Below are 15,875 nucleotides of genomic sequence, written 5' to 3'. Positions count from 1 at the left end.
ATCTACCTTGCTGCTTACTAATTTTTGGATTGGTAGAATTCTTTGCTTTATTGATTTTCTTTCAAGTCGGACTCCAATAAAAATGTAGTCCAGGGATAAGTTGTAGGAAATCAATACAGCAGCTTACGCATTTACACGTGCTCTTAGTCATAGCTTGTCATGTTAGAACTAAACGCACATGTAGCGCTCGGAATCTGCATACGGCTCTATTGGTTTTCTATAACTAAGCCCTGGACTACATTTTTATTGGAATCAGACTTGAAGAAAGATTGGATTGGCTTTTCTTTCTTGTATTGGACAACTTATTTTTTCTGATGTGAATACATTCCAAGCCAGAGTCTGAATTCAGGATCTCGATGTGAACTGTGAGGAGATGGATTTTCTCTGTTACCCACCTTAGGAAGGTGATGACTTACAGTGGGGGTCCGGACTACCCAGCTTTCTCTGATAATTCCATACAGAATGAATGGAGTGGTGGTGCATATGCATGGGTACCACTCCATTACAATGTGGCATTTCAGAGCCCCGTTCTTGGGATTGGTGGGGGGAGCTCAGTGGTCAGACCCTGTAGATCAGAATGTTATCACCTATACTATGGATAGCTGATAACTTTCAATGTGTGGATTACTCCACTAATGACACAATCTGTGATAACCACGTTAAACCTGTCACTAACTGTCATGACTAACTTGCAGAAATGGTGTTAATCTGTAGGCTGATGGCATTCCGTAAGGTGCTCAGCCATCACCCTGTAAGCCCCTCCACTGGGAGGAAGAGGACTTTATTCCTCCTGACAGCCTCTGGCTTTCAGTCATGGAAGAACCGCCGGCACAGCTTCAGTCACCGCTCAGTACATCGTGAGTAACGGCTGTAACTGCACCCTCGCCACTGACTGATGGCGGTATTTGATCTAGTAACAGATCCTGACAGCGCAAACGGACTACGTTTCAGGGTTCATTTTATTGGGTATACTTATACAATACATCAGACAATTATGCCCATCAAGGGAAATGGAAACATGAACCATGACACCACCTATTTCCTGGCAACAATGCAGCTATGCTCAATAAAGTAATCTAGGACTTTTTAGCACATATTACTTTTATTACTACAGAAGTGTGTACACACGTCTAATACTGAATAGGCTGACGCACTGATCAGTAATTTCCCTTTTTTTCTTTTGCAGCACCAGTACATTGAAGTATTATGCTATTAAATAGTCTTCGAAACTGATAAAAGTGGCCAACATAACCTATGAAACTTGTACGTGTTCGTCCATAAAGGGATTGTTTATTGGGACCCTCAGAGATCTGCTACAATAGGCGCCAGACCCCAGTAGACCACGTAAAATACAAAACAGATGATCCCAACTAACCTGCATTCAGGTGGCATTCTTTGATTTGGAACTGCAGTTCATTCTCATTAGGAATATCCTTCCACGTGGCCAGGAAGACTTGTCTCTCTAAAGGGTGAAAGCATAACGGTGGATTACGATGATCGCCATGAGCATAATCAATGGTAATGAGCAACATAAACCTGAAAGTTACATAACTAGAAGCTTCCATGATACTCAAGGGTAAGGGTATTAGATTTGTGTGTAGTGCTAGTGCGAGCACACAGATTGCTCTGTGCTGGATGAGTAGTCAGCAGATTATATTATCAGCGTAGTCAATGCTCATGTGCACAGTACCGATTCATCCGGCATGAAGACGGGTACAAGATAGAAAATGTTAAATCCTATGAACCAGAAGAATAATTGTATTCATTTTAATGACATGTGACCCAGACTCCAGTAGGGTGTCTTGCGTGAAAAATTGTTCTCTTACCCATTTTGCCATCTTCCACAAAGAGGACGTGTAGCGGGATGAGACAGCTGAAGTAGAAAACATCAATGTTGTTTTTCACAGCCACCTATCACACACAAGAGTGAGAACCAAGAATTAACTTGCTAGATTTACAACTAGCCTTGTGACCCTGGCATCCGAGATCCCACAGCTGATCTGAAGGGGTCATAACATCCATTAACCCTTCAGCTCTACTTGGCGGTTTCTGAATCATTCTTTCAAGCGGGTGAACAGAAGTGACATCTGTACTTATATGCTGCGCTATAAATAATTGTAGGCCCTTTCAAGTTATTACCGATGGGAGTGGATTAGGCTAGATTTGCAGCTGCGCTCACATTTGTTTTGGGTTTTTTTATGTTCCATGATCGGAACGAAAAATGAAAAGGGTGGCAGCGCTGGATCCATCACATGAGTGCCCAATGAATCTCTTGGATGTAATGGGTTGCTTTGGGTGTATCTTATAGTAGTCAACATCTTACACACAAAAAAAAAAAGATACATGATTATCTGTGACGGAGTCCCCTAACAGAACCTCAGATGCATATTTAATCCTAGCTTTAGAGCCATTAGTCCAGAATGTATTTATGAAAAGGGAAGACATATAATGTATTTTAGTTATTTGGTAAAAAATAATACAATATATTAAAATAAGCTTGGAAACCCTTCTGCAGACCTGTATTACTGCATTACTTTTCTGAGGCACAGGGCTGCCAAACTTTCACAAAGGGTTACATTATGTCACAAGGAATAGAAAGCGCATACAATTATTGATATTCGGGTATGTAAAACTAATGTGTGGCGTGCTGGTGGAAGGACATGTCCTACAGCTAACCGCTCTGTGGGTGGAGGGGGGACGTACTGTTGTCTCACTATCTGCACTGCTGTCACATTAATGAACATGTCTCGGTGCTCTGAATGTCCCCATGTCATTGCCAGGCTGCCGAAGCAAACTCTACAAGAATACAACCAATTGACTGGGTGCTATTCCTAAGAGTTATGATGCTGGAAGAATATATTTTGATTAGTTACTATGTTTATTCAGTTGACTTCAGTGATGTGATCATATTAATTAGACATGAGCGAATAACATAGGTCTCTAGTCCAGCGGCCAGGTCAGCAGTCTGTGGCCAGTGGACGAGAGCCGGGCAAACTTTCCTGTTACACATACCGGAATCAGAGCCTCCTCTTTTAAAAAGCCGGACTGGTGCAAGGTCATATATGCATCACACCGTAATGATTATATCGCTCCAGACCGGCCAATCAATAGAAGAGTCATGGATGCTGGCACATAGGAGGCTTGTCACAAAGCTCCAACCCAGCAGCTACGGAATTCTAACCTGGTCCTTCAGATTGATTCACTCATCTCAAATATAAAATGGTGGGAATTCAGCAACTTTACTTTGATAAAATGACTTGTTTTGTAAGCAAACGCAGGATAACACAATTCTGCACCTCACATTCATTTAAGGAAGTTAAAAAGAAAACCAAAATGTAAGTCAACCCTTCTCAATTGTTTCAGGTGTCCCACCTCCAGTAGTCAATTCCCATCTCATCCGTTTCAGTAAAGTAAGTGAATTTATAAACCAATTGCGATCACACTAATCTCAAAAAGTTAGTGGTATTTGTTTTTCGGGCGAACTATATGGAAAACAAAAAAGCTTCACACTATACTGATATTTTACCATGAAAAGTAAGGCATTTAAGTAGAAGCATGCAATGGCGATTTCCTCATCTCAAACAATTTATTGAAACAAAAGCCATAACAGTGATGGGTATACCCCAACGAAAAAATGTCAATGTCTCAATAACTAGTCGTGTGGCCTTCAGTATCAATTACAACTTTACGACAACGAGTCATGCTGTTCACAAGTTGAGTTATTGTCTGCTGAGACATCGCATTCGACACTTCTTGAAGGGCGGCCATTAAGTCATTGAGGTTTTGGTGTACAGAATTACAAGCCTCTACACAAAGAATCAGCTGATCCCATAGGATCCCTATGTGATTCAGGTCTGGAAAAAGTGCAGGCCACGCCATTTGAGGTATCCCATTAACCAGCAGTCGTTCTATAATGAGGCAACCTCAATGAGATGGAGCACTGTCAACCATGAAGATAAAATTAGGCCTGTGTTGTTTGTGCAGAGGCACAGTGACAGGATTAATGAGGTTATTTAAGTAGCAGGGGCTTGCCATTGTACCATTCACAAAGTGTAGGGCAGTTCTGTATTGACAAGACACACATGCCCAGACTAACACAACCACCACCACCAAAGGCTGGTGACAACAGTGGATGATGCATAGTGCTCTCCTTGACTTCAACATAGTTGGGGGCCATAATTTCTGCTCAGCGTGAATCGACTTTCATCAGTGAACGCCACTGAGGCCAACTTGTCCCTCATCCAGCATAGATAGATACTTTTTAGCCTGTGCAATACGATTATGCCTGTGCATGGTGGTGTGGTCAGATACCCTTGCAGGTACCCTAGCACTCAGAGGACGTGAATGTAAATGGTTTTGAACGGTCCGAAATGACATTTGGTGCCTCTCAACTCCCTTAAATGTGCCTGGTTTCAAAGGGTCCATAATGAAGACGGCATCACAGTGGCATGTGGCCAAAGGAAATCCACTTCTCTACCTTTCTGTGACTCTTTCCATCTCTGTATCTGTTGCAACCTGCTGATACTCTAACTTCAGTGGCCACTTCCATCTGAGAGCATCCTGCTTGAAGCCTCGCAATGGCAAGGTACTGTTGATTAAAAGGTGTCGTCTTGGTCTCTTGATCTAAAAATGTGAACAGCACGATTGGCCAATTCATGGAGCAAACAACTGTTTTGAATTTTGCCATTAAGCTCCTTGTTCAAGAACAGAAAGTTGTGCAAAACGAAATGAAACATTGAACAGTTGTACATGTGCATTCAAAAGTTTAGAGAAGGTCCCATTAAGTTTGAAAATCTGAAATTTCACCCAAAAGCCCAAATATAACTAACTTTTTGTGAGTAGTGTAGTTTAAAAGTCCCCTAAGCCTCCATCAAAACACTTTAAGATCACTCTTTCCGCATTCTACTAATGTCCTTGATGTTCTAGGCCAACCTATGTGCTCAAAAACAAACAACTTTTCTTTAACCTTTTTCAAATGAGCTAGAACTAGTCCAGTGAGGAGTCACTTTTCCTCCCTCGGTCCCTATAATCCTGCCGCCTGGGCATGACCAATGTCCTTCCCTGGAGCTCAAGTCATTCCAGCACAACTGCAAGTCTTGTGCATGCACACAATGTCCTTTCTGACAATGCCTTAGTAATGATCACTGGACACGTGAAGTGCACTGATGAAGCCTAGCGCAAACTCCAGGCTTTACTGCGCATGGTCAGGAAGGGACACATCGAGAGGACATAGCTCAAGCATGGAAGATTTGCAGCGGTGTAAGTTGGGAAAAGGTAATTCAAAGCCGACGGGCGTGATTACAGGTACTAAGGTTAGACTAGTCTGGGGGAAGCAACGTCCTACCAAGGGCACCGAATAGTGTAAAATATGTCAGTGCCCATGTCTAATTCTATCCATATTAACCGAAAAGCTGACAGTGTTTTTTCTAGACAGAACCATACAGCTTTATTGCAAACTTTTCTGTCAAGAGAGACTCAATAACCATAAAAGTAAAGGTTTACTAAGTTAGATCCACAAGGTTAAAAAGATCAGCTGGTATAATAAAGTAAAACCCAGCCAAAGCAATCACATAGCAGGACAGTAATAAGGAAAATGACACACAACGCTAAGTACTTTAAAGATGCAATCCAGAAATGTGATCACAAGAAGAAAATTAATATTGTCACAGATTGGGATGTGAATCTAGGGCACATTGCCACCTGCATTTGTGCCACCAATCTGGAAAGTTGCCACAAGGGAAAAGGGAGCAGAACAGTGATGTAGGAGATGGCAGTCAGTAATGACATGTCTGGCTTGGGTGGTACAAACTAATTGATTTTTCCAGATACATTGCTAGGAATGAATAGGGCGAGCAGATGGCTCACTGGGAATACATGATCCAGCACTCCCAGCGGAGATGCGGTTTCAATCAGTAAATATGCTTTAATGGGTACGAGTCCCATCTTTGGACACGTACAACATTTTCTTATTGTTGTCTATGCCCACAACGTCTGCTGTTAGCTGGCTCCTTATTTCTATAGTAACACAAAAGCCAGAAGTAACACTGAAATCACATGCCAGGGCAAAATATGTATCACTAGCAAAAAAACAAAACAACTCTGCCATTATTTACCTGGAGGTTGTTAAGTGGCTCCATTTTCATGACCGGTCCCAGAGTATTTAAAGGAAGGGAAATGTCAATGCTTTGGTTTGGCATGAGGGGTGTATGTATAGCCAATGGGGCACTAGGAATGACTCCAAAGCTGCAATAAAAAGAGAAAAATCATTTATTAGCATCTGGTTCTGAGTGGATTGCAACAGAAACATAGTTCTATAGCTTATTCAGTCAACTGGATTTTGCACGCAAGAAAATCTTTGCCTCGTGTGGAGAAATATTTGCCTAAAATTATCAAACTAGACTTCAAAAAGTGGCAGCAAAAGATCGGCATCCAAACAACTGTGGCAGCACCCATCCTTAGAATGAAGCTAATCGGATGGATTTCTCCGCAAAAATTTATTGGAGCATACTCTTCCATCCCCTACAGATGTTGGGTTTTCAGAAGGATCAAGGAAGATGATCTTGATAGGTCCTGTCTATCTATAATATGTAACTGATAAGAATCCAACCATGACAGAAGGAAACGGGTCAATATGGCAGAAGAGCTGAGGACAACTCGTCTAGGTGTCAAAATTTCCGGTGTAACACCAATATCTAAGCAAATTAGAAGGGGCCTGAAATCAAACAGAAAAATCACATCATCACCAGCTTATATGTGTGGCCGGTAGTTTACAAATTACTTGCTTAAAGATTACAGACACCTTGTCGGGCCTTTTCTTTTTTTTCCCCCTATACCGGCATCCTGACATCACAACCGTGTGGTCTCCATGGTTGCCATGGAAATTCGAGGTCAAATATTGGCCTCTGTTTCTGCCAGATACTGTGGACAAGTATAATGTTAGCAATATTTTAGTTGAAAAAATATTTTTTTTTCATTCCATTTAGTAGAGTTTGTGTCATTTACTATGAAGCACCTGAAGGGTTAACTGACAGCAGTTTTGATTTTTTGGAAGGGTGCAGTTTTTAACCCCTTTCAGACCTCGGACGGGATAGTACGTCCGAGGTCAGAAGCCCCGCTTTGATGCGGGCTCCGGCGGTGAGGCCGCATCAAAGCTGGGACATGTCAGCTGTTTTGAACAGCTGACATGTGCCCATAATAGGCACGGGCAGAATCGCGATCTGCCCGCACCTATTAACTAGTTAAATGCCGCTGTCAAACGCAGACAGCGGCATTTAACTACCGCATCCGGCCGGGCGGCCGGAAATGACGGCATCGCCAGCCCCCGTCACATGATCGGAGGTCGGCGATGCTTCTCCATTGTAACCATAGAGGTCCTTAAGACCTCTATGGTTACTGATCGCCGGTAGCTGTGAGCGCCACCCTGTGGTCGGCGCTCACAGCACACCTGATTTTCAGCTACATAGCAGCGAACATAAGATCGCTGCTATGTAGCAGAGGCGATCGTGCTGTGCCTGCTTCTAGCCTCCCATGGAGGCTATTGAAGCATGGCAAAAGTTTAAAAAAAAAGTAAAAAAAATTGTGAAAAAAAAAAATAAAAAAATATATAAAAGTTTAAATCACCCCCCTTTCGCCCCAATCAAAATAAATCAATAAAAAAAAAAAAAGCAAATCTACACATATTTGGTATCACCGCATTCAGAATCGCGCGATCTATCAATTAAAAAAAAGCATTAACCTGATCACTAAACGGTGTAGCGAGAAAAAAATTCGAAACGCCAGAATTATGTTTTTTTGGTCGCCGCGACATTGCATTAAAATGCAATAACGGGCGATCAAAAGAACGTATCTGCACCAAAATGCTATCACTAAAAACGTCATCTCAGCACCCAAAAAATAAGCCCTCAACCGACCCCAGATCATGAAAAATGGAGACGCTACGAGTATCGGAAAATGGCGCAATTTAGGTGTCTATGAACTCGTACTGACCTGGAGAATCATAATGGCAGGTCAGTTTTAGCATTTAGTGAACCTAGCAAAAAAGCCAAACAAAAAACAAGTGTGGGACTGCACTGTTTTTGCAATTTCACCGCACTTGGAATTTTTTTTCCCGTTTTCTAGTACACGACATGCTAAAACCAATGATATCAATCAAAAGTACAACTCGTCCCACAAAAAATAAGCCCTCACATGGCCAAATTGACGGAAAAATAAAAAAGTTATGGCTCTGGGAAGGAGGGGAGTGAAAAACAAACACGGAAAAACGAAAAATCCCAAGGTCATGAAGGGGTTAAAATCATTAATTTGGGGGGTTGTCCAATATACAGGTGCCTTAAAGTCACTATACAACTGAATATGTTTTGTAAAGTTCTTTGAAAAAAAAGAAGAATTGCTGCAAAATGTTTAATCATTCTAACATCCTATCAAAATAACCTGACACTGGAAAAATTATAGTGACAAAGCAGACGGAGTAAATGTTATTTATTAAGTTATTGTAGCAAAACTATCTAGTTTAAGAATATACACATTCAAAAAAGTTTAAAAGCATCATTTTTTTTTTTAAAAAGAACTTTTCGTCTAACTTTTAATATTTTGACATATAATCATAAAATAGATGGACCTAAATTTGCCAGTTACAAAATTAGTAAAAAAAAAAAAAAGGTCATGGAAAAACAAACAAGAATCACTGAACTATGTTGACATTTTTGAGTTACTACCACAGAGTGACGTGCTTGATTTGAAACATCTGCTGCGGGCACTCAGGAGGTTAAACATTAACTTTCATGTGGTCAAAAATTAACACAGAGGAATATATATATAAATATATATATATATATATATATATATATATATATATATATATATATATATATATATATATATATATATATATATAATTGTCTAAGGGTCACTTCTGTCTGTCTGTCACGAGTATTCATTGGTCGTGGCATCTGTCTGTCAAGGAAATCTAAGTCGCTGATTGGTCGTGGCAAAACAGCCATGACCAATCAGCGACAGACAGAGTCCGGCAGCAAAATGGCCGCTCCTTCCTTCCCACAGTCAGTGCCCGCTCCATATTCCCCTTCAGTCAGCCCTCACACAGGGTTAATGGCAGCGTTAACGGACCGCGTTATGCCGCGGTGTAACGCACTCCATTAACGCAGCTATTAACCCTGTGTGACAAACTTTTTACTATTCATGCTGCGTATGACGCTGTGTTACATACAATAGATGGGGTGCTCAGTGGTCAGAGCTCCTGCAATAATACATTTATTCTGTAAACAGGTGGTCTATGGGATAATGCCATAAAATGAGTATGGCAAGTTCTCCAAACAGCTTTATTCTGTGCTCAACAAAAGGCACAGTTTCCGATGCTTTCATGTGAGAGACGGGGCTGACTGACTACTCACTTGAATAGCTAAGCCACCACCCTTCCCTGTTATAGCAGATGTATACTACAGACAGATAAGGGAGATGGCTTAGCTATGGAGATTAGCATTCAGCCAGCCTATTTACAGCATCAGATGAAAACTGGAAGAGGATCAGCTGGACTGGAGCTCTGGAGCTGAAGGTTGAAGCACCTTTCAAAAGCGAAGTACGGTATATTAGTAACTTAAGAACATTGAACTATTTATTTTTTAACCTGGACCTTTTCATGTAAAGAAAAAAAAAAAAGACACTACACAAATATTGACACGTTTCACTGTGTAGGAATATTCAGAAATCTCATCTTACCTATTCTTGTTAAACTGGATGGCAAAGTCAGTCATATGTTGCAGGGCCTTGTTGGTGAAATTCATGTCCATGTAAATGTGCCCCTGCCTGTGGGAAAACGTGCCCGAGATCTCCAGCCCCTTCGCTTTCACAGCAGGCAGCCAAACCTAGTAACGGGCACACATGAGAATTACCACTACATTACCCAATTAACAAACTGACTCAATGTTTGCTCTACCAAATGCATTTATCAGGAATTGCACAACGTACTTATTACATGGAGAGTTCACCCTAGAGAGCAAAAAGTCAAAATGTTAGCAACAGCAGGACCTGATTTCTGGCAATAGACTCATTTTTAAGGTTATAGGTCAAGTACATTAAAATCTAAATTACTAGTAACGTGTTCAGGAACTTTTAGCAAGGGGGCAAGGTCAGTGGTCCTGCTTTCCAGGCTTGGGGGACGCAGAATGTGGGAAACGGATGAGCTCTACGGCGCATTAGTCATTTTATGCATTTCATCACAAAATGAATAGGAGAAAGGAAATTAATTGGGGTGGACTTTATACTCAAATGTTTTCATGGTTATAATACCATAACGCACTACATTTGGTAATGTAGGATCAATGATCATTAGTAGGGGTTTCATCCAAGTCAATCATTTTTCTTTATGCCAAAAAGGGATTCACAGACCTTTATTAGTAGAAACCTAAATGACCCTTTTCCCTTCCTATCAGTACCCCACCACTGACCATATTACTGTCCAATTAACATGTGCTTGATAAGGATGAGATTACGTGCTTGGATACGGTGTTATCTCAGCATGCTCACCGAGTGACTTTGGCGCGCTCGAATAGTATGTACGAGTCCCCGCGGCTGCATGTCTCACTGCTCTCACACCCGCAACACATGCAGGGATTACCAAACAGGCAATGGGTCACTTACTGGGCCGGTTTGCTATAGTTTTGATTATTTCCAGCTGATAAGATTACGGTTTTATCAGTATAGCACTAGTAAACCTGCTGCCATGTAGTCCCTCTATATTCATGAGCTCAGTATAACCCTGCCCCCACCACTGATTGGCAGCTTTCTGCCTATGCACAGTGTACGCATAAAGCTGTCAATCAGTGTTGTGGGTGGGGTTATACAGGGCTCAGGATTCAGAGAAGTGGTAAATCTGCAGTAGAGAAAACAGGGATTTTATACTGCAGCAATGAGCCCAGTAAGTGATACATCGCCTGAATCAAAGTCTCTGACTACATCGTGCTACTATCAGATGTGGTAGCAAAACCCTGGAGACAGAAGAAGATAATTTTTACATAAGTCCTGGTTGGTCTTCAAGACGCAGACCCTCCTAATAGGAAAGACGTGCCTGCATATTGTCTGGTGGAAGTGGCCTTTCTGATTACTGTCAATACTTTAACGGGGCTCCTAACAACTGCAGGTAATTGAGGAAAATGAGTCCATTTACTAACCGTCACTGCGGGGGATGAATAGCTAATCGTCTGCAACTGAAATACTAGCTGTGCTCCATCACAGAAAATGTTACAAAGTCATGAAAACCCACAATAAAGATTACAGAATAATCCCTACATTGTACCTTGCATCAATGAGCTATGGAGGAAAAAGCTTTGGGAAGATTTATAGAAGACGCCGTCATAGGCATGTTATATAGAACCAACACCCCTAGAAAATGGGCTCAGTAATACTTACAGCTTTTGGGGAAACAAATCCTCCTGGAGCCATGCCTATACCGGTAGAAAGTTCAAACAAATCATTGAGACCGCTACTGACCACCGCTGGAGTGGGAGATGGAGCAAAGGTAGCGGGAACAGAGGAAGGAATGAAGGTCTGTCCAACCTGGAAGAGAACAAAAGATGTGGACATTTCAACAGCCCTATTAATGGTTAGAAAAATTCAAGAATTAAAATAAATTAGTATAAAAATAATTAAAGCACCACTCCAGTGTTTATTTTTTATTTTAATGCTGGAGTGGTGCCACTAATGTAAGTTCCCTGCACGCAGTATGATACTTACTAGACGCCATCTTCTTCTGCTCCAAGCGGTCTCTAGCCATTTGTGACCTGCCAGATCAGATGGCTCCAGCGACCTGGAAGTCACAACTCTATGAGCCAGAACGAGGGTCTCATAGACTAACATTAAGAGCTTGTGACCGTAACCTCCGACTTCCGGGCCGTCAGAAGTTGCGATCACAAGATGGCGGTGCGGGACCGGAGACGGGCAAAGAAGAGCTGAAGATGGCGGCTGCTAAGTCTATTACTAAGGTCAAGGAACTTACATTAGTGGAGACGCTGCAGAAGAAAAAAAACAGAAGAACCACTGAAGTGGTGCTTTAAAAAGGGAGTTCTTGAAAATGGAGAGAATTTTAAATAACAGGTAAATTGGAAAGTTGCTTGCTTTGCAATTACACTCATTTAACAAGATAAGACAAAAATTATTTTAGCAAATTTAGTAACCAAACACAATTTTTCAGTTATTCACTAATTGTTTCCTTTTGTTGGTAAAAGGTAAATACGTGTGTGAATTAACTCTAGGATTGTAAGTGATATTTAGAATTCCTTGCCGACCCCTTAGTAACAGATGGCACACTACTTTATAAGGCTAGAAGCAGATAATGTTTTTCGAGGTGGTCAAAAATAGCGAGTTTTGTAAAGTAGAAACCGCTAAAGGAAACTATCCTCCTGAGACGTTCCCTGGGGTTGCCGAGCACTGCAACCCCTGAAGGAATTAATAGGGCAGCAGTAAAAGTTCCCCGATGTGTTGATCAGTGAGGGTCCCAGCAGTCAGAACCCCGTAAATCAGCGATTTATTACCTATCCTGTGGATAAATAACTTATAGTCTTAACCAGGCTATTCCTTTCATAACACACTACAAAACATGGCCTTGTGTATCTCAGTCTGTTTATTCTTTATTTGTGAGGCTATCGGGGCATATTCATGGTTAAAGGCAAAACTGGAAGAAAATCAAGACATCTGAATGAGGTCCATCTGTTTAGATAAAGAGACATAGGGAGAAGGAGATTCTACAAAACTAGTACATGGAAAAGTGTGCCAGTCACCAAAGCAAACAATCACATTATCCCAGCTCTCATTGATTTCTAAAAAATCATAAGTGATAACCAGATGCCGTAAATCTCCCCTATTATATCTAAAACGCAAAAATTGTATCTAATCTAGTGCGTGAATATCCACTTTTTTCTATTTTTGTTCCAAACTTTATTTGACAATTTCATCTCTTTAGAATACCGGACAGACAGCTTTGTACTGGGACACAAGCACATCTGAAACAAGCCATCTCCCTCCAGACAACATTTATCTGTTACAGCTGAGCCCCGCTATGCGAAAATGCCAACAGAAAAGTCATTTGGGCACAGTCACATAATTGTGCTCTTTGCAATTCTGTAAAAAGCCCCAAATAGAATTAGAATACAAACAATAAGACAATATCTTTCATTTCTTAGTTTTCTGATTGAGTCAGAAAACGTTGGGGCTGTTCCTACTAAGAAAAACAAACAAAAAAACAAAACAAAACAAAAAAAAAAACAAAAAAAAAACAAACACAATCTTACCGCTGGGCTTCCTCCAATTCCACCTCCAAGATCGCTTCCCAACTGTAAGAGAAATAGTAATCTTACATTTCCAGCACTGATTGCAAATAATCCAGGAACATTAAAAGAAATGATGGATTTCATGACAGGTCTATTTAAAGGTCCATTCAAAGAACTGAACACAGATATAACACATCTTTAAATGGCATCTTCGCTATGTTGAGTGCAGAAAAAGCATTAGTTGTCAACATGAATGTACACACAAAGTAGCAATTTTTAGCAGATTATTTTTCTATGGGCCTCATCACCCTTCATGCTTTTTTTGTTGTAACCTGATCGGGACATGATCCACTTGGAGAAGTCCAGCTATTTGTATACTCCATGTTTATGTATTTCCCTTCTCTAATTCCCTTAACCTTCTGGCTATTACAGAAACCTGGATCCAGCACTCAGACACCACCGCCGCTGCCGCTCTCTCGTTTGGTGGGCTGAAATTTTCACATACCACCAGACCTGAGAACAGACAGGGTGGAGGTGTTGGTTTACTCCTTTCATCACAATGTGCTTTCCAGGTTGTCCCCCCCGGTTCCCTCACTTACATTTCCTTCCTTTGAAGTCCACGCCGTCAGACTCTATAAGCCCTTCCACTTGCGGGTGGCGGTTGTTTATCGCCCTCCAGGCTCCTCCCGCCTGTTTCTAGACCACTTTGCCACCTGGCTTACTCACTTTCTATCCTGTCACATCCCCACCCTCATCATGGGAGACTTTAACATCCCCATCAATGATCCCCTCTCCCAATCTGCCTCTCATCTTCTCTCTCTAACCTCTTCATTCAACCTCTCACAGTTTACTAATTCTCCTACGCATGAGGATGGGAATACTCTGGACCTGGTTTTCTCCCGTCCCGGATCGCTGCACGACTTTACTAACTCCACTCTCCCGCTCTCGGACCACAACCTTCTTTCCTTCTCTGTCAACAATTGTCTCCTCACCCGGGACACCCCCACTTACCACATTTATCGGAATACACGTACCATTAATACCCAGCAGCTTATGGACAACCTCCACACATCTTTAGCCCCCATCTCCTCACTCTCCTGTCCAGACTTAGCATTGTCACACTTCAATATTACACTTAAGAATGCCCTGGATGAAGCAGCACCTTCTACACGCAGAAAGACCCAACACAGACAACGGCAGCCCTGGCACACTATGCAAACACGCTTTCTTCAGCGTTGCTCAAGGTGTGCAGAGCGGCAGTGGAGAAAATCTCTCTTAGCAGAAGACTTCATCCACTATAAGTTCATGCTCAAAACCTATAACTCTGCCCTTTCTCTGGCCAAACAATCCTACTTCACCACCCTCATCACCTCACTCTCCAACAACCCAAAACGACTTTTTGAAACCTTAAACTCCCTCCTGAAACCTAAAGTACAGGCCCCATCTCCAATCTCAGTGGTGAGGATCTGGACACATTTCCTAGAAAAAAATCAACCACATCCATCAGGATATCTCAGCCCAATCTCCTCAGTGCCTGGATCCCCTTCCCTGCCGCACCTCAAGCTCATTAGACATCTTTGAGCCTGTTTCAGAAGAAGTTTCCAAGCTCCTCGCTTCTGCCCGGCCTACAACCTGCAATAGTGACCCCATTCCTTCACCTTTCCTGCAGTCTCTGTCACCAGTGGTCACCACTCACCTGACTAAAATATTTAACCTCTCTTTCCTCAGGCATATTTCCCTCCTCATTTAAACATGCCATCATTACCCCTTTACTTAAAAAGCCATCCCTGGACCAGAACTGCACGGCTAACTACAGACCTGTCTCTAACCTTTCCTTCATCTCTAAACTCCTGGAACGCTTGGTCCACTCCCGTCTAATCCGCTATCTCTCGGAAAACTCTCTTCTTGACCCCTTACAATCTGGTTTCCGCTCTTTACACTCCACTGAAACTGCCCTCACTAAAGTCTCTAATGACCTAACAACAGCTAAATCCAAAGGTCATTGCTCTCTGCTGATTCTTCTGGATCTATCTGCCGTATTTGATACTGTGGATCACCAGCTCCTTCTCACCATGCTCTGCTCCATAGGCCTCAAGGACACAGCCCTCTCCTGGTTCTCCTCCTACCTCTCTGACCGCTCCTTCACTGTATCTTTTGCTGGCTCCTCTTCCTCTCCTCATCCCCTTACTATCGGGGTTCCGCAGGGCTCAGTCCTGGGCCCCCTCCAAATCAGCAGATTTGGGTTCCAGTACCATCTCTATGCTGACGACACCCAATTATACACTTCTTCCCCCGACATCACCCCTACCCTAATTCAAAATACCAAGGATTGTCTGTCTGCTGTCTCTAACATCATGTCCTCCCTCTATCTGAAACTAAATCTCTCCAAAACTGAACTACTTGTGTTTCTCCCTTCTACTAAACTCACTCTACCCAACATCGAAATTACCCTGGAGGGTTCAACCATAACTCCCAAACAGCATGCCCGCTGTCTTGGGGTCATATTCGACACCGAACTTTCCTTTACCCCCTATATCCGATCACTCACTCCTCCTGTCACCTGCATCTTAAAAACGTCTTCAGAATCCGACCTTTTCT

General features: G+C 42.1%; 1 protein-coding gene across 3 annotated transcripts in view; it reads right to left on the bottom strand.

Moving 5' to 3' along the window:
- The window catches only part of AP2B1 (adaptor related protein complex 2 subunit beta 1), a 153,656-nt gene that overhangs the window by 24,917 nt on the left and 112,864 nt on the right, over positions 1 to 15,875 (bottom strand). For all 3 annotated transcript variants that reach the window (XM_069757262.1, XM_069757264.1, XM_069757265.1), the window contains 6 exons: positions 13,299 to 13,340; positions 11,422 to 11,568; positions 9,733 to 9,878; positions 6,114 to 6,243; positions 1,827 to 1,911; positions 1,376 to 1,462 (listed from right to left, as the gene is read on the bottom strand). In XM_069757262.1, the coding sequence (XP_069613363.1) occupies positions 1,376 to 1,462; positions 1,827 to 1,911; positions 6,114 to 6,243; positions 9,733 to 9,878; positions 11,422 to 11,568; positions 13,299 to 13,340 (637 nt within the window). The remainder of the gene's footprint in view (positions 1 to 1,375; positions 1,463 to 1,826; positions 1,912 to 6,113; positions 6,244 to 9,732; positions 9,879 to 11,421; positions 11,569 to 13,298; positions 13,341 to 15,875) is intronic.

Source organism: Ranitomeya imitator, chromosome 3 (assembly GCF_032444005.1).
Source record: "Ranitomeya imitator isolate aRanImi1 chromosome 3, aRanImi1.pri, whole genome shotgun sequence".
Classification (NCBI taxonomy): domain Eukaryota; kingdom Metazoa; phylum Chordata; class Amphibia; order Anura; family Dendrobatidae; genus Ranitomeya; species Ranitomeya imitator.
This window is presented reverse-complemented; position numbering and strand designations above follow the sequence as displayed.